This window comes from Eleginops maclovinus, chromosome 1 (genome assembly GCF_036324505.1).
Source record: "Eleginops maclovinus isolate JMC-PN-2008 ecotype Puerto Natales chromosome 1, JC_Emac_rtc_rv5, whole genome shotgun sequence".
Taxonomy (NCBI): Eukaryota; Metazoa; Chordata; class Actinopteri; order Perciformes; family Eleginopidae; genus Eleginops; species Eleginops maclovinus.
This window is the reverse complement of record NC_086349.1, coordinates 1,168,092-1,186,240: the sequence shown is the minus strand read 5'-3', so window position 1 is coordinate 1,186,240 and position 18,149 is coordinate 1,168,092. Positions and strand designations below refer to the sequence as shown.

The following is an 18,149-nucleotide window of genomic DNA, read 5'->3' as shown; positions in this document are numbered from 1 at the left end:
ATGAATTATGTTAATTGAATCACAGGAATAAAACAAGTATATTGACAAATAACACACCATTTTGTTCTCTTTTCTTAGCTGTTGTTAGGAGTCTGAATAGTGTGATATCAATATCTCAAAGAATGAAAGCTGAAGGAAAAGCGGTGACATTTCTGAAGTGGTAGATAACAAGACCAGATATACTTACTACTATAAAGTTCAAAGATTTATTAGTCATAACTAAGAATATCACTGATATCAATGTTCCTCGTGTACCCAGAAAAAAAATCTATGCATAATTATCCACCACGTTTTGTCTGAAATGTATGATAAAATGTTTCCATGTTTTATTTCAATATTTTGCCAAATTCGTCATTAATTTTGTTTCTTTTACATCTGTAAAAGGCCCATTCAAACGCCCCACAGCAGACAAGTAAGGTTGATGGCTCCCACAGGATTGTTGACAACCACCTGGACATCGTCTTCTTATTTACAGAATAGACACATGCACTTTAAAGCATTTGGACTATCTATGTTGTAAAGGTATTGTCTTTTTAAAGTACACACAACATCTATTGCACGTCTCTCCTTCCTGGGTGAGGGATCCTCCTCTGTTGCTCTCCCCAAGGTTTCTTAATTTTTTCTCCACTAACTGTGGGGTTTCTTTGGAAGTCTTTCCTTGTTGGATGTGAGGGTCGAAGGACAGAGGGTGTCGTATTCGTATTCATATTCTCTACAAACTGTGAAGGTCACTGAGATAAATGTAAAATTTGATTGAATTTGAATTTGAAAAAACTTTAATTGATTGATTGATTGATTGATTGATTGTTAAAATAGATTCAGGGTACTGTGTACTGCCCTGAAGAAATAATCTCATGCAATACCCTTGCTGAAAATGTTTATCTTTTGTCACTTGACTTAAAGACCTCTGTGTTTATAACATAAGTTAATGATTCATAATGGCTATTATTGTGAGGTTCATCCCATGTGTGTTTATTTGCTTCAATTTCAGTGTTGCCTGTACAAACAGTTTTGCATATGTGCAGAGTTAATATAGATGATGTGGTGGTCAGTCGTCTTTTGCTTTGAATCCGTTTTTATATTGATATGAATGACACAGAATGTGTCGTGTTCCGAAGAATGGAATCTATTGTTATATTTAATATGGTCAAAATAAACAAATACCTTTGTTGTGGAGCATGGAAGACTCAAAATAAAAAAATATCATGCTTGATTATTTGCATGCAGCATCTGTTTAAATGTAATGTAATTTGCATGAAGAGAGCAGGCCTTTTTTTGTTGCATTCCTGCGGAGGGTTTGACCTTTGACCTGGTTGTTGCATTCCAAAGAGGCTTGTCCTGCAGCAGCGCCAGCCTGCACTCACACTGCTTCTGTGCTACAGAGAGACGATGTGTGTTCAGCTAGTTTAGACAAGGCACAGTAGCGAGATTTATCAGAAACTAGCAGACAGCACAGCACAGCATCGTCCCCACCTAGAGGGAGCGTCTTGTTTTGGGTCTACACAGTTCACCTAGAACGGAGTTAGCCATTTTGCTAAGCAGCTAAACCGCCATCGTATTAAGGTTGCTTTATAGACACACAGCAGGCTAGCCGCAGACACCAGCGCAGAGGAAATGAAGGACAAACAAAAGAGAAAGAAGGAGAGGACCTGGGCTGAGGCAGCCCGAATGGTAAACACTGTTTTGAGCATTTATAGAGACGTGTGTACATTATTTTTGGTATAATGTGGAGTGATGGTCCAGATGTGTTGTTGTGTTCATTCTACTCACGACCACTGCCTGCACTGTAATATCAGCTATGTTAGCTTTTATCAGTGCTAGACCAGTTTATAGGCAGGATATGTTTAAATGAAATGTAACAGGGTGCAACATTTGAAGTGTGCTGCATTTCTCTCTGACTGCTGACATAAAGAGCTACGCAACGCTACATGCTAATGCTGGCTAGCACGCTAACATCCTCACTCCTGTTTGAGCTCTTTGTTTGCTAGGCAGCAGGCTACCTAGCTAGCCCTACGCTAATTACCACCTAAGAAATGCGAGAAACTCAAGATACGCGACCAGTTTATGCATTTAATTGTTTCAACGTGACCCTGTCAAACCTCTCAAAATCACGGAAAGGCTAATATATTAGTCGTTATTAGGTCGTTATGCTTATTATAATTCACGCTACAGTTAGCAAAGCTAATAGCTAACGTTAACCCCTACCCAGTTGTATTGCAAAGACTGAACGGTAAAGAGAACAATACAGTCCTCAATATTGTTGGTCCTCATTTGGAACATCAAAGTGTAGCAATTGGATATTTAAGAAGGAGGTGTAATCACATTGAAGCTGTTGAAATGCAAACGTTGAACTACCAAACTGAGGGGATTATTTTCCCAGTAGGTACACTTAATTTAATATAAATCAAATTAATTTAAAAACATTCGGAGCAGATGGCCAAATGTCAGTTCAGTAAATATATGATACTGTATAAAAGTGCTCAGAGGTCTCTTTCAACAGTGTTTAACCCCAGTTTGAGGGCAATTGGCTCACCAGTTACTTGTCTGTTTGGCCCAAGAAGCCTTTGCTTTCTACTCTTATAGCTGTATAGAATAAATATTCCTGATCGCTTCTTAACCCTGTACAAGTACAATTACTGCACATAGTGTTCTCCAAATCTATCAAGATTCAAATGCAATGGATTGTGCTGACAATCACTTCATGCACTATAGTCACATCAGAGCCAAAAAAGGGTATCTTTTAAAATAGGATAGAAGTTAAAAAAAACTAAAAAAAACTACTCTATCCATGAAGTGTAATTAATTAAAGGAATTCTTCTCAGATTATAAATCCAATTGACCTGCATTCTTTGTTAGCGCAGAACATTTAGACATTTCTGTCTTTTCCTCAGTCAGAATGTACACAAATATAGAGTAAGGTGGATATAAAGCTCCGGAAAAAATGAAGAGACCACTCCAAATAGTTCTTAAATCTTTATCTCTACATGTATGGCAGCCGGTCCAGTGTCTGTTGAATTCCAACAGAGAGAAATTGTCAGTAGTTTATAGAATACAATAAAATAAAATAAAAATAATTCAACCCAAAGACATACCTATAAATAATCAAACAAGAGAAAATGATAATGCTGAAGTGATCTCTTAATTTTTTTCTACGGCTGTATAGTTAACCCAGCACAGATTTAACAGGATTTCAAAACTGGGCTTGCCATAGCCCTGACAATGACTCATTGAAGATGAGCTTGTGGTGGACAGCTGAAAAAAGTTTGACTGAAATTTTTACAGAAACTCTGGAAGATGAACACAACCTCAGTGTAGACAGAGACACAATGCAAAAACATGTGTTTTCATTTCTATTATAGCGATAAGGTGGGTGTTCTCTGAGAAAGTTTATTACATTACTATTGGAAAGTTACACCAGCATGTAAATGTATACCTGTGTATTGCTTTAGATCAGGGGTGTCAAACTAAGGTCCCGGGGCCAAATGCAGCCCGAGGTCCATTTTACATTGGCCCTCAGCAGATTCTAAAAGTATAATGGAATATGGCCCAGACATGAACATTGTGCTTGTACTTCTTAAATAAATATGTGCACATATTTGACACAGTAGTATTCAAGTGTTAATAAGCATAACTTTTAAATAAATTCTGTCAATATAAGTTAACAGAATTTTATAACAAATGCTACCCTATGAAAAGCTGTGATGTAAGCTGTTCTTTTTGTTAAAGCATATTCAGTTATCAAGCATAATTAATCTACTTTTGATTGGTTATGTCAACTTATGAGGAACTGAATGTATGAAGCAATTTATCTTACCAAAAGGGCCGAGAAAAGTTTGGACACCCCTGCTTTAGATAATGGGATTACTTTTTTGTTTTTGCTGAATTTGATACAACTTTAAATATGACATTTCCTGACATATATGCCCACATCATTTCTAATTATTTTCTGTTCTAACAGTTTGTTTTAAAACTGTAACTTATCTGTATATAATATTTTTACTTTTATTTCAGAACCTTGTTTGTATCTGGCTGTTTTTTCTTTTCTCTTCTCAATCTGTTGCTACATAAAGCTTGAATTTCCCCACAGGGATTAATAAAGGTACATCTTATCTTATGCTTAATGAAACATCACGAGGGTTGATATCAGCTTGTTACAGATGAATCATTGTATATTATATAATGCTTTCCCGTATCCTTTTTTTTTAGGAATGTTTGATTGGCATTCAAACTGATGAAAATATAAGAGAAAAAAGGCTTTCCTGTCACGTGCATGGAATACACACATTTAAAAACTCATGCATTATTTTCTGTGGAAATGTCATTTTCCATCTTTTATTTCCCAATCAAAATGTGGAACTTTCCTCAGCGGAGAAACTTGTGCTTGATTCTATATATTTTGTCATGTCCCACACTGCAGATGGATTTGTTCTCTGTGTGGTAAAAACAGTGGATGTTTTGCAGGTTTTGGAGAACTTCTCTGATGCACCCATGACTCCCAAACAAATCCTCCATGTCATCCAGACCAAGGGGCTGAAGGAGATGCGGTCAGACACACACACACACACACACACACACACACACACACACACACACACACACACACACACACACACACACACACACACACACACACACACACACACACACACACACACACACACACACACACACACACACACACACACACACACACACACATACATACATACATACATACATACATACATACATACATACATACATACATACATACATACATACATACATACATACATACATACATACATACATACATTTTTCAGTACAAGTGTCAGCTACTTCTGTTAAAATAGTAACAACTATTTATAATAAAAGCTGTTCTATTGAACCTGAATGCAGTAACCTATGTAAGGGTTGTTATGTGGCATACATAGCTGTACCTTCTTAAATTTTAGTTTAAATTCCCAGCATTAATTCCAAACTGGATAATTCAAATGAACAACAATTAAACATGTCTTTTCAAAAGGTGTTATTATAACAGATTTTGTTCCTTCCCTTTTACATGGATCTATCTATCTGTCTATGGACCACTTCGCCTGCTGCTGACAGGAGGTACGTTGGAGGACTTTTATTATTTGCACTCTGTTTTTCGGAGCCTTTCATGTTCTCAGAGGCCTATGCTTGGCACAGTGGGTTGAATCGGACAAAAATTGGCACTGTTGGTAATTTTGATGGTTTAGAACACTGGCTTTTTACAGTCATTTTCCTCATACCTAAGTAACAAAGTAGTTAAGAGCGCGTCTGGTCCCGTGGGAGCGCATGCTGCAAAATGTCTTCATCTAGAAGCAGGAGCGGCAAATGTTATCCCGCCTTCAGTTAGTTTTGCCAAGTGATAACTTCTCTGAGAAAAATGTTTCCCATCTTCATGACAGTGTCTGAAGGGTTGCAGCAGAGCGCTGTAGGTTCAGCTGTCGGAGGAAATTTGTCCGTTTAATCACACGAACATCAGTCTCTGTTCATGTTTGTTCTCCATGCCCTATACATGCACAATCTATAATTGTGTTCTGTATATTTATTTAAATTCATAAATTATGATTTAATGTTATCAAATAAGTATCATCTTTTTAAAAGAAAAATGATAGGTAAAAGATTATGAAGGACAACAAGGAAATCTAACACAACTGTGTGTTCCTAAAACCTTCTCTAAAATCGGTAATTGGTAGTTTCATAAATCAGTTTAATTTAAAATGTGCTCATTCAACAATTTTTTTTCTCAAAAATGTATGTTTCTGTGGTTTAAAAAAGAATAAATAACAATGTAAACAGAAAAACATCATCAATGGTATTGGCATCGGTCACATTGTTATTGTGAACATTGGGTTCAGCTATTTGTATTGTTGTATCTGCGCATCATATCGTCCAAACTCAGCTTTCTGTAACTTTGTTCCTGAAGGATATTACTATTATTGAAAGCTTTATGACCAATTGATGCAAGCATTTGGTGGCATTACACATTTGTGTGTGTGTGTGTGTGTGTGTGTGTGTGTGTGTGTGTGTGTGTGTGTGTGTGTGTGTGTGTGTGTGTGTGTGTGTGTGTGTGTGTGTGTGTGTGTGTGTGTGTGTGTGTGTGTGTGTGTGTGTGTGTGTGTGTGTGTGTGTGTGTGTGTGTGTGTGTGTGTGTGTGTGTGTGTGTGTGTGTGTGTGTGTGTGTGTGTGTGTGTGTGTGTGTGTGTGTGTGTGTGTGTGTGTGTGTGTGTGTGTGTGTGTGTGTGTGTGTGTGTGTGTGTGTGTGTGTGTGTGTGTGTGTGTGTGTGTGTGTGTGTGTGTGTGTGTGTGTGTGTGTGTGTGTGTGTGTGTGTGTGTGTGTAGTGGGACAGCCCCTTTGGCCTGTCTGGTCACTATGCTGCACTCCCAGGTGAGGGGAGACCGAGTCAAGAACAGCATCTTCTTCAAGCTGCCGGGACGGATGAGCCTCTTCACCCTAAAGGTACACATACACCAACATCTTCACGTTGAATGCTTCTTAACTGCTGCCTATGTTTATTCATGTCAATACACAGTTGTATCCTAATTGGTATCTTAAAAATTACATCTGAAAATAAATTCTGATGGTTTGGTACAGGGTGCATAGTAATTCTCTTTATTGGGAACTATTTTCTACCTGCTGACACACTTCAGTGTATGATACTCAGGCTTGGGGAGTAACGGATACCGTAATCTGGATACAAAAAAACTAAGATTACAATGTATCAATAAAGATGGATATATTATAGGTAGACTTACTGCCTGAATTTTCTTTTTGGTTTTTATTTAGACTACTTTCATTTTTTTTTTATACATCCTTTTTTTAGTGCAGTAGGTGGACACCTGATTAATTAAAACGAAAAATACAGTTTGTTTTTATTTTATAATATTAAACTAAAGAATCCCTTTATTGGTCCCACAGAGGGGAAATTTAAATAAGACAGTTTAACAAAAGAAAATATGCATTTAAAAAAAAAATACACATCCTGAAGGAGATAAAGCAGCCAGATAATATTGCAATTATTGATAATAGCATATTTCAGTTTATATATTGCACATAAATTGTAATTGCACAACTAGTCCGTTTTTTTAAAAAGTGCTACTATTTTGTAGGTCTATCTATATATATAGATAGATATAGATATATCTATAGATATAAATATAGATATCTTGGTTTCTTCTTTTCTAAGGTCGCATTGCTCTATTGAATCATCTTATGGATATTTATTTTCTCGTCATTGCGTTTGATGTTGAGGTCATCCAAAAGTAACGGAAAGTAATCAGGTTATATTACATTTACAGTATATTGTGATACTCGGATTGGATAACTCATTAAAACAATTTTACAGGTTACTCGGTACACATTTCTAAAGGAACCCTCCCTACTCCGATGATATTATTAAAAATGATACAGATAAACACAGTTGGACCAGTTAGCTAATCTATTTCTGCTTTGGGTGTCACCCTGCAAACACCTTGTAGGGTAAAATCTTCTGAGAAAATAATGTTTTCCTTCACACTCTGTAGAAGAACGCCCTCCAGTGGACAAAGACAACATCAGAGTCAGAGCCAACTGATCCAGCCAGCAGCACAGGACCAGCTTCCTGCAGCGGCACCTCTGCAGCAGGTACAGGGGCCACAGTCGGACCCAATGAAGCCACTGGGCAGGAAAGCTGCGACTCCACAGAGACCACCGCTGCTGCCAGTGGAGACAATGACGGTAACACGACACCACACACCAAGATCATTACATACATCAGAGGCCTCTCCATTACTGTGGGGTGGTTCTGCAAATCCTTGACTTAAAGCACCTGACCTTTTCTTTTCGTTAGAAATTGAAGGCACGTTAAAGGGCATAGCCTACCATGCTCCCTTTTATGTATTTCAATGACCTGTGTGTTACATTACATCACATTTCGCTGGTGCTTTTTAGTGACTTGCATAAGTGCAATCAACCATGAAGAGACAAATTAAAAACAGAAAAAAGTACATTTATAAGTGCTTAAATAATGGATTTGTATTGGCCAAGGTGCAGTCTAAACAGGTGGCTCTTCAGTCTGCAACAGAAGTATGTAGACTTTCTGCTATCGTGATCAGGCTTGCAAACTTGTCACCATTCGTTTTGAATCCAAAATTGGTTTGCGTGATTCGTGTAGATCAGAAATACAAATATTTTTTGGTGTATGGAAGAAATACTCTAAGCTTCTACTTGATTAAAAGTACAAGTACCACAGTGTTGGAATACTCTGTTACAAGTAAAAGTCCTGCATTCAAGTAGTCATTGTGCAGATTGGCCAATTTCAGAATAATATATCTGATATGTTTTGATTATAATTATTGATCATTAAAGTGTTCTCAAAGCTTGCAGCTACTTTTAATCGCTTTCCAAATCTGCAAAGTCACTAAATCTATTGTTTTTAAATGTAGGGGAGTGAAAGTACACAATTAACGTCTGAATTGTCGCAGTACAAGGAGCAAAAAAGTTGTGAGTTTTGGATCCTGTCCCCTTTTTCATACCTGATGAGTTTGGTTCCCTGCTGATGTTAATGGGGAGCTCATTATACCTTGTTAGAGCCAGGATTGCAAACAACTGGGTTTTGGTTGAGGGGTACCTGGGTCCAACGTGCAGTGAGGGATTAGCGAGCTGATTGGAGGATGCAGAGTGACCAGGTTGGAGTGTATGGTTCGGTTGTTGTCCGTCCCAGATACCTTGCCCTCGGAATTGTGGAAACAAGGTGACGGTGTTGATATTCAGGTCGTATATAGTAGAGCCCTTCCCCAAATAAGAAAGTCTTGTTGAGGTCGAGCTTCAAGTGGACATTCACTGAGAGATAAGCAGGGATTCATACAGCCGCCTGGGTTACAGACCATCAAAGACTCAGACCTGTCAACATCAGTTGTATATCATCTGCATAGCGGTTGTAACAGAAGCCATGAGAGCAAATTATAGAGCCATGTGAATTGTTGGACAGAGAAAGGAGAAGGAATCCAGGACAGAGTCCCGAGGGACCCCAGTGATGAGTTCTGACCCAGATCCTCTCTAAGTTACCCTGTAGGTGCGATCTACGAGGTAGGATCTAAGCAGGGAGAGTGCACTGCCTGAGACGCTCAGTTCTTGGAGAGTATTAAGGAGGATCTGGTGGTTTACTGTGTGGATTGCAGCAGAAAGAACAGTAGGATGAGGACAGGGAGACTGCTCTAGCATTTACAAGTTATTCAGGGACAGGAGGAGGGCGGACACAGATATGTAGTTTATATCAGAAGGGTTGATTTTGGGTTCATTCTGGCCAAGGGTTGACTTTTTCCTCTTATTAAAGAGTATTTGGAAAGTAACCAGTTGTTAATGAAGTTTTAACATGATGGGTGAGAAAAGGAGGAAGATAAAAGCAATAGACTAGAGAAGGTCAGTGGGAACAGGGTCCAGGGTAGGTGGTAGGGTCAGAGGTAACGAGGCTAAGATGCTCACTAAATTGGAAAATGAACAGCTGGTGTCTTGGAGAGTCTGAAAATGAACAGTGTTTGTAATCTATCTTCTTTACAAAGTAGTTGACACAATAGCTTGGTAGAAGTCAGAACATGGGCTGTGCTTTCTGACACTTATGTGTGGGTTACATTTTTTCTTTACCAAAGTTTTCCACTTTGCCAAACCACTAAGTAAGCAGATTTAGCTCAGATGGAAGCTCCTTTTTTATGAACTCTGCTCAGGTAGAAAATAAAAACCGAAACATTACATATTCATTGTAACTGCAGGAGATGTTCAATAAGAGCTGCACTTGTCTTATCTTTGCTGCGAGTCTCAGATGTTGTTTGCTGTTAAATGACGCCGACAGCATGAGGTGGGTTAAGATGAACACCCATCATCTTAAGGAATGTGTGGGATAGTGTTTAGTTGAAATGTGTTGTTTTTTTTCTGACCTGCAGCCTCGGTGGACGAGAGCTCGTCCAGCGCCTCCTGCTCCGCAGAAGTGCCGGCTGTCAGCTCCCAACCCCAGACCCGCCTCAGCAGGGCGGCAGGACAGCAAGCACGCATAGACTCACAGCAGGCCCAACATGCCCCACACACCCAGACCAGACTGAGCCGCTCCAGACAGGTCAGCACCATGAGTGTCCACACTGGCTGCTCTATTGTTACAGGAGAAATAAAGAGCACTTCTACAGTGTGATTTTTGAGTGATCTGTAGAGGGGCAGGAATACAGTGCTGCTCACATACAGTACTGACTTCATAATTGTCTACTATTACAATCCTTCCATCCCACTGTTTGTGTTACTACAGTCAGGGAGGCAGAGGAAGAAAGCAGTCATGATGCCTCGTGTTGTCCTCACCCCTCTTAAAGTGAATGGAGAGCATGTTCCCTCAGGTAAGAATACCTTTTTTGAGAACAGCATCAACCATGCACCTATAATGAAGGCAAGCATTCAAAATGCTGATGGGTTAGACCTTTTACGGAAATATACGGCATACTGTATATATGTCAGGTTGCTTGACAAGTTTGACGGGTGTAGTGCTCAGGACCCAAGAAAGTGCAGTTTCTGTGTGAAGATGTTTGAGTGAGCATTTCTAAAGAAAGCAGCAATACTAGAGAACTAGCAGTCGAACATACAGGCACTGCATTATTCACCAATAATTAATAACCACAAACGGCAGAAAGAATACTGAGTAAATGAAAACCACAATTTGAAAACAATGAAAGGGGTGTAATTGACTGTCACCTACTATATAAAGGTAGTAACTCCTAAAAAAAAACATGATTAATTAGCAAGGAACATGTCCCAGAGTGTCTGCGGTATTCAGCTGTAGGTAGACAGCTTTTAGCTGTAGGCACCCGCAGATAGCTTTGGCTGTAAGTACCCGCAGATAGCTTTTAGCCGTAGGTACCCGCAGATAGCTTTGGCTGTAGGTACCCGCAGATAGCTTTTAGCCGTAGGTACCCGCAGATAGCTTTGGCTGTAGGTACCCGCAGATAGCTTTAGCTGTAGGTACCTGCAGATAGTAGGTACCGAGCTGTAGGTAAAGTCATGTTCTTTTTCTCTTGCTGTGGCAGGTCCCATTAAGAGGAGTCGGGGAGGGGTGGATGTGGATTTTGAAACACCAGGCTCAATCCTGGTGAACACCAACATCAGAGCCCTCATCAATGTGCGTACCTTCGCAGCCTTCCCCGTACCCTCGCAGCAGCAGCTGCTGCAGCTGCTTCCTGAGGTTGATAGACAGGTACGTATTTTTTTTTTATTGAATTTTGTGAGGCTGATCTCATGCACACACTGTTTTGTCATGTTTGGGGTAAATTTGATGAATGTTAAGACACATTCATACTTTCTGTGCAACCGCAAAGCTTTGCTCCTGTGATGCAAATGCTCCTGCTTCATTCTATCCAATCCAGCTGGTAGGATATGGACCTGCTTTGGAACAAACACAAAGAACAAACTCCATGGTTATTGGATGATTGTATCAGCCTGGCGCAGAACGTCAGTGGTAGTATGAATGGAACTGTTCAAATTCTTGTGACGCAACGGTGTACAAATCCAGAATGCACAGTATGTGCTAGCCTTTAAGCCTAGGCCCCTCTACTCCTCAAGGGCATTATTCTTTTATTGCTATTTTTACATTGTGTTCTCTCCTGAAGATTGGACCAGATGGTATGGCCCGACTGAGTAGCTCAGCTCTCAACAATGAGTTCTTCACCCATGCCTCCCAGAGCTGGAAAGAAAGACTGGCAGAGGGTAAGTGTACCGCTCAATATCGCACATTTTACTCGTACCACATTACCAAAAGGTTGTTTTAAAGAAGGGGTGAAGTCATACATGCCAGCAGAACAATTCACACCAAAAGGCAACACTGTGTGGAAACATTATTTACATGTGTGAATAAGAGGAGGCCATAGGTGTAGAAGGACACAAATAACACACTTCTGCATGATCGTGAATCAGTCTGTTCAGGGAGCTGATTCAGAAAAGATCCTGTCTTTCTGCTTCTGATGGTAACACTGTCCTGAATCCTTACTCACCCCAGCTGCTTATTTACAAGTGATGGGCAGCTTATCAGATTTATAACAAAACTATGCTTTAAAAAGGTCAGTTGTGAAGCTACTTTTTAAAAACCTTTATGTGTTTGACACATTTTAGGTGAGTTCACCCACGAGATGCAGGTGCGTTTTCGGCAGGAAATGGAGAAAGAGAAGAAAGTAGAGGCATGGAAGGAAAAGTTTTTTGAAGAGTACCACGGGCAAAAGTAAGAACCATCCCATTTCATTTGAGTCTAAAATCACAGCAGCCATATTCTTTCTTCTGTCATAATTACAGTGGTTCCTTTAAAGTTAATATATAGGTATTGTAAGTATTATTTAGGCCTGACTAGAAGCCTGTATAGCCTTTATATTTCACATTTATTTGCATCTACTATATTGTTTGTTTCCATCTCCTTGCTATCCTCCATATTAGTTTAGACGACTCATTAAACATTGTTTAACACAATGGGCTGAATCATTGTTTGGCTTGCTGTAGGTCTGGCCTGACACAAGAAGAGTCCCTGAAGCTCACCATGAGTGAAGCCGGTGAAGCTGCCGCGGGGGTGCTGGACACTGATGTGGCTGCGGTGCCAGCCGGGGCCCCCAAGAGACGCAGTGTGGGTCGGCGAAGGAGAGATGGTAGAATGAGGAGACGCACTCGAGCTGACCTGCGTCGGAGGGCCCGTCGGACACTCTGCAAGGCCACTCCCCCTGCCCTGCAATCTGCAGAGTCCGCTGAGCCCAGCCCTGAACCAGACCTCCCGGCAGATTCTGTTGGCTCTCCCTTGTCCGACAACACGGTCATCCAAGGGGAGGTGGTGCTGCAGGCTGAGTGCGGTGTGGAGCTCCCTGCTGAGAGTTCTTCCATAGAGACAAAGACCGCTCCCACTCCAGAGCCAGTCATATTGTCAACCTCCACTCCAACCCCCACTCCCAGCCCCACCCCCACCCCCAGCCCCACTCCCAGCCCCACTCCCAGCCCAGCCTCCACCAGCGCAAACGAGGAGCCTGAAGCTGCGTCCCGCCTGCTCCCAGAGGAGACTGCGCCTATACTGGCTTCTACCTCCTCACCTTCCTCGTCCTCCTCCTCTTCTTCGTCGTCAGCCTCTTCGCCTGTCTCCTCTCCATCTTCACCTTCTGAAACACAGGGAGCCTTCGCCACCGGCCTGGACTCTTCCTCCTCCTCCTCCTCAGCATCCTCCAGTGCTGCAGTCGCAGTCGATGCTTTGGATGACACCGCCTCTGCCGTCACCTCCGTCACAGGGGGGACGGCCACCAGCAGCCGTGAGAGCAGCCCGTCAGCCAGCCCAGCCCCCACCCCTGCACCCAGCGCTCAGCTCAAGGAACAAAAGAGAAGGCCCGAGGAGGCTCAGGCCTTCTCCAGCTTCCCCGAAAAAAGGCCGCGGATTGAGGACCGTCAGTCCTTTCGTACCACAATTGACGGTGTCCGCACGGAGAAGCCGCAGCAGACAACAGAAGAGCCCAAGGTGCCGCCTATCCGGGTAAGACTTTGTGCTCCACAGTACTCTGCCTATCCACCAATAAGCTGTTACCTGATCACTTTGACTAACTGTCATCCTGTTTCTGTCCCAGATTCAACTCTCCAGAATCAAACCCCCCTGGGTCAAAGGTCACCCAACCTACCAGATCTGTCCCCGCATCGTGCCCCCCGGCGAGGGCGCGCGGCGGACGGGGACGGGGGGCGCGCGCACCCTGGCGGACATCAAAGCCAGGGCCCAGCAAGCCCGGGCCCAGCGGGAGGCCGCTGCTGCTGTTGCAGCCACTAGCGACGGGCCAGGGCCGGGGGTCCGGCTGCGGCCTGCTGCTGGGCTACCGGATTGCAGCAATGGACGACGAGCGAGAGAGCATCCAGGACCTATCGAGCCCGGAGGAGGAGGAGGAGGAGGAGGAGGAAGAGGAGGAGGAAGTGGAAGAAGGGGAGGTGGTGGGGTGGAGGAGCAGGGATCGTCTTCAGGCACTCATACGTCTGGAACACAACTACAGCTTCACAAGGTAGAGCCCAAGCCCCAGCCCTCTCCTTCTCTGTCCACTACATCAACCTCCATGTCTTCAGAGGCCCCACAGACCCCAAGCTCTCCCCAAGAGGAGGCAGCTGGAGGGCCGGACACTGGAGAGGATGTAGAAGCATCATCCACTTCTGTCCTGAATTCCTCTTACAGTCCTGAAGACAAGGCCGCTGACTCCCCCTCTCCAAAGCCTGAGGTGACAGAGTCCCCTGCTGCCCTCTCAGAGATGGCTGAACATGGTTCTAAAAAACCCCCACTGGCCCCAACCTCCATCCCAGATTCTCTTCCTAGGTTCGGAGCTCAGGGTGTGGATGTCATACAGACGCTGGCCAGCTCCTCCCGGCCCAAAGATCTGGTACAGTTGAAGGAGTCTGGACTAGGCGGTGTAATCCAGCATGGTTCCCACCATGTGGAGCACCAGGATGTGTTCTCCCCCTCCGCTGCCGGGAGGCGGCTAACAGCTCATTCCTCTGGTAGAGAGAAAGAGTATGAGGCTGGGACACACAGTGACTCCACGGAAACGGCCTCAGACTGTGAGAATGACCTTCAGGAGGATGAGCAGCAGCCTGACGGGGACTGGGGCCCCCCACTGAGCATCCAGAGAAACGGCCAGCTGGTCATCTACAGCCCTCCCTCTAAGAACCAGCAGCCGGTCATCCAGGCCCACGTGTCCAGCCGCCAGGGTCAGACTGTCATCCAGCCGTGCTTCCCCAACGGCCTGCCTCACCCTCAGCATGGCAGCCCCCGCTCCCAGGACTACCAGTCTCTCCCCACAGCCCACCAGCAGGGGCTAGGAGATGGCGTTGTGATCAAACTTGAGTCTGGAGATGAGTGCAGGGCCTCCAGACCGAGTTCCACTGAAGAGGAGTGTCGGGAAGTTGTGAAGCCCTCTGCTGCCTCCAGGAGGATGGCCAGCTCAGCCAGAGTCTCCAGTGTGGAGGCCAACAATCCTCTGGTGACCCAGCTACTGCAGGGCAGTCTGTCCCTGGAGAAGGTTCTACCCTCACACTCTGCCAACAGGCTGGAGATCAGCCGACTGCCAGGATCCCAACTCCCACCTGCAGGGGCACGGACCCCAGGGCTTCCATTCCCGTCTCCTAGCCCTGAACTGAACGCAGCGTCTCAGAGCCACAACAAGCCCCCTCCAGGTCGCCCAGTCTCCTGTCTGATTGAGACACCAGCAGGGCAGCACCAGGCTCCGCAGGCCCCGGGGGCTGTCCCGGTCATCACCTCTCTGCCCCCCTCCTCAACCTCCAGCTCTTTGTCCTCTAGGAGTAAGTCAGACCCTGAGACTGCTGGGGAGTCTGTGGTTATAAGAGACTCTCATGGCCGTCATCCCTCACAGGGGGTCACTCCAGACAGGCCCCAGCCAGCCTACAGAACCACGCCTAATGGCCCCTCTCCTCCCCATGCAGACCCATGTCCCACAGAGGTGGTGCCTACCATCAAGATTAACTGGCGGCCCCCACAGTCTCAGTCTCCTGCCTCCAGCATAAAGAATGAAGTGGGTGCACGGCCCGCATGTCAGGCTCTCTCCAAATCCTCCCCCATCAAACCCATGAGTGTTACCAAAAAAGAGCCCGGGAGCTCTATGGACGGCTACCTGAGCGGGGGGGCAATGGAGGGACTCCTCAACATGGAGATGACTTTAGCACGGATGGCAAAGAAAGAGCACAGCAAGGCGAGCTACTCCTCTGGCTCTCCCTCTTCCTCCTCCTCCTCCTCCTCCCCCTCCTCTACTGCCTCCACCCTTCCCTTCCAGCTCTATGGGAAGCTCCCCAAGCACGGTGGTGGAGTCAGCTACACAGCCAATGTTTCAGTGATGGACAGCGGTTTTTCGCGCAGCATGGCGGACAGTGTCTTGCACCTGCGCCCCCGCCAGACCACCCTCAGCATCCAGGCCTTCACTGACAGTACGGCAGAGGAGGTGGCGCTCAAGTGCTCGTGCCGCCTCAAAGCCATGATCATGTGCCAGGGCTGCGGTGCCTTCTGCCATGACGACTGCATCGGGCCCTCCAAACTGTGCGTGTCGTGTCTGGTGGTCAGATAGTGTGTGTGTGTGTGTGTGTGTGTGTGTGCGTGTGTGTGTGTGTGTGTGTGTGTGTGTGTGTGTGTGTGTGTGTGTGCTCGGTGTACAGGACAGGAGGAGCTTGGTGGCAGGAGGAGCCTTGTATTATAGAATTGGTCTGTATTTTTCGTTGTTTAAGATTTTCAGATTTTTTTTAGCTGTACTTATATATTATTATTATTATTATTGTTGTTGTTGTTGTTGTTATTATTAATATTATTATCATTATTGTGAATTTGAGGCATGGTTGATTGTAAATTGTGCCTTTTTTTTGTTTTCTCTCCTCAAAAACATTTACCTCATCTTATCTTGCTACACCTTTCATCAATTGGTGGTCATCATTGTTTGGTCCCTTGTTTCCTCACGGACGAGGACCTGTTGTTGTCTTTGCGCAAAGAAATATTTTTTTAAACCATTAAAATGAGTAAATAAAATTGTTTTGCTGGTTGCATTTTGACTCCTTTCGTGGTTCCCTTTGAACTCCGGACAGTGAAGTGATCATTGAACTGTGAGAGCTGTAGGGTCATTCAGAATTCCTTTATATGTCCCACAGAGGGAACATTTACATTGTTACAGCAAAAGTGCAGCTGGACTATAAGTAAAACACTATTAGATCAAGCGCTTGCACAAACTATTCCAAAGTAAAAAGTTCTTCCAATTTTCAAGTAACATTCGTGATTAATTGATCCAATTAACATATTGCACACAGTGGTGTCGTAGTTTTAGTTTTTTACATTAAGTAGATTTACTTAACTACTGTACTTGAATATTTACTTCTACCCCACTACAGTTCAGAGGTAAATGGTGTGCTTTTACTCCACTACATGTATTTATCCTTTAGTTACTTTACAGATCTGGATTAATGATGGTAAATATGATCAGCCCTTAAATCAGACTTTAGTTCACCTGGAGTAAATCAGCAGCTACCCTGCAGTATACAAAGCCATTAAAACTAGCTGCACCTTTACCAGCTCTGAGAACACTTTAATGATCAATAATTATAAAACATATCAGAGATATTATTCTGAAATGGACCAATCAAACAATGACTACTTTTACTGTCACTACTTTAAGAACATTTAGATGAGAGTACTTTCTACTTTCACTGGAGGAACATTTAGAATACTTTTACTGTGACAGAGTATTCCTACACTCTGGTACTTCTACTTTACTCAAGTACAAGACCTGAGTACTTCTACTTTACTCAAGTACAAGATCTGAAAACTTCTACTTTTACTCAAGTACAAGATCTGAAAACTTCTACTTTTACTCAAGTACAAGTTCTGAATGCTTTACTTTTACTCGGGTACAAGTTCTGAGTACTTCTACTTTTACTTGGGTACCAGTTCTGAGTACTTCTACTTTTACTCGGGTACAAGTTCTGAGTACTCTTACTTTTACTGGGGTACAAGTTCTGAGTACTTCTACTTTGACTTGGGTACAAGTTCTGAGTACTCTTACTTTTACTGGGGTACAAGTTCTGAGTACTTCTACTTTTACTCGGGTACAGGTTCTGAGTACTTTTACTTGGGTACAAGTTCTGAGTACTCTTACTTTTACTGGGGTACAAGTTCTGAGTACTTCTACTTTAACTTGGGTACAAGTTCTGAGTACTCTTACTTTTACTGGGGTACAAGTTCTGAGTACTTCTACTTTTACTCAGGTACAAGTTCTGAGTATTTCTACTTTTACTCAGGTACAAGTTCTGAGTACTTCTACTTTTACTCAGGTACAAGTTCTGAGTACTTCTACTTTTACTGGGGGTATTCAGGATTATAAATTATACGTCGAGATTTGTTTGGTTTAAACCATCAGTAATCCAACAGTGTTACCAGCAAACACTTTAAGCCGGACCAAATATTAATGAACCATCTGAATACTTTGGCAGTATGTTTCAGTTTTTCATTTCCTTTTAAAGATCTGCATACGTATAATTATTTTGGAATTCAAAATATGCTGTTACATTATATGGCTGTGCTACCTGTAATCCAGAAAGAGCTGCTTCAGCACATTGAGTCAGAAAAACACATCAGTCACGTTTACTGTGG

At 43.3% G+C, this 18,149-nt stretch overlaps 1 protein-coding gene across 2 annotated transcripts; it reads left to right on the top strand.

The window, feature by feature from the left end:
- Positions 1-1,325: 1,325 nt before the first annotated feature.
- Positions 1,326-16,552, top strand: asxl1 (ASXL transcriptional regulator 1). Of its 2 annotated transcripts, XM_063887740.1 has the most exons (12): positions 1,326-1,671; positions 4,462-4,544; positions 5,089-5,091; positions 6,349-6,466; positions 7,531-7,723; positions 9,925-10,094; positions 10,278-10,362; positions 11,047-11,213; positions 11,626-11,722; positions 12,125-12,230; positions 12,503-13,508; positions 13,600-16,552. In XM_063887740.1, exons 1-12 carry the CDS (start codon positions 1,615-1,617, stop codon positions 16,081-16,083), a joined length of 4,569 nt encoding a protein of 1,522 aa, XP_063743810.1. In that variant the 5' UTR covers positions 1,326-1,614; the 3' UTR covers positions 16,084-16,552. The 2 variants fall into 2 exon arrangements, with proteins under 2 accessions (XP_063743810.1, XP_063743803.1); XM_063887733.1 differs by lacking the exon at positions 5,089-5,091 and having other exon boundaries at positions 4,462-4,545; positions 6,347-6,466.
- Positions 16,553-18,149: the final 1,597 nt, after the last annotated feature.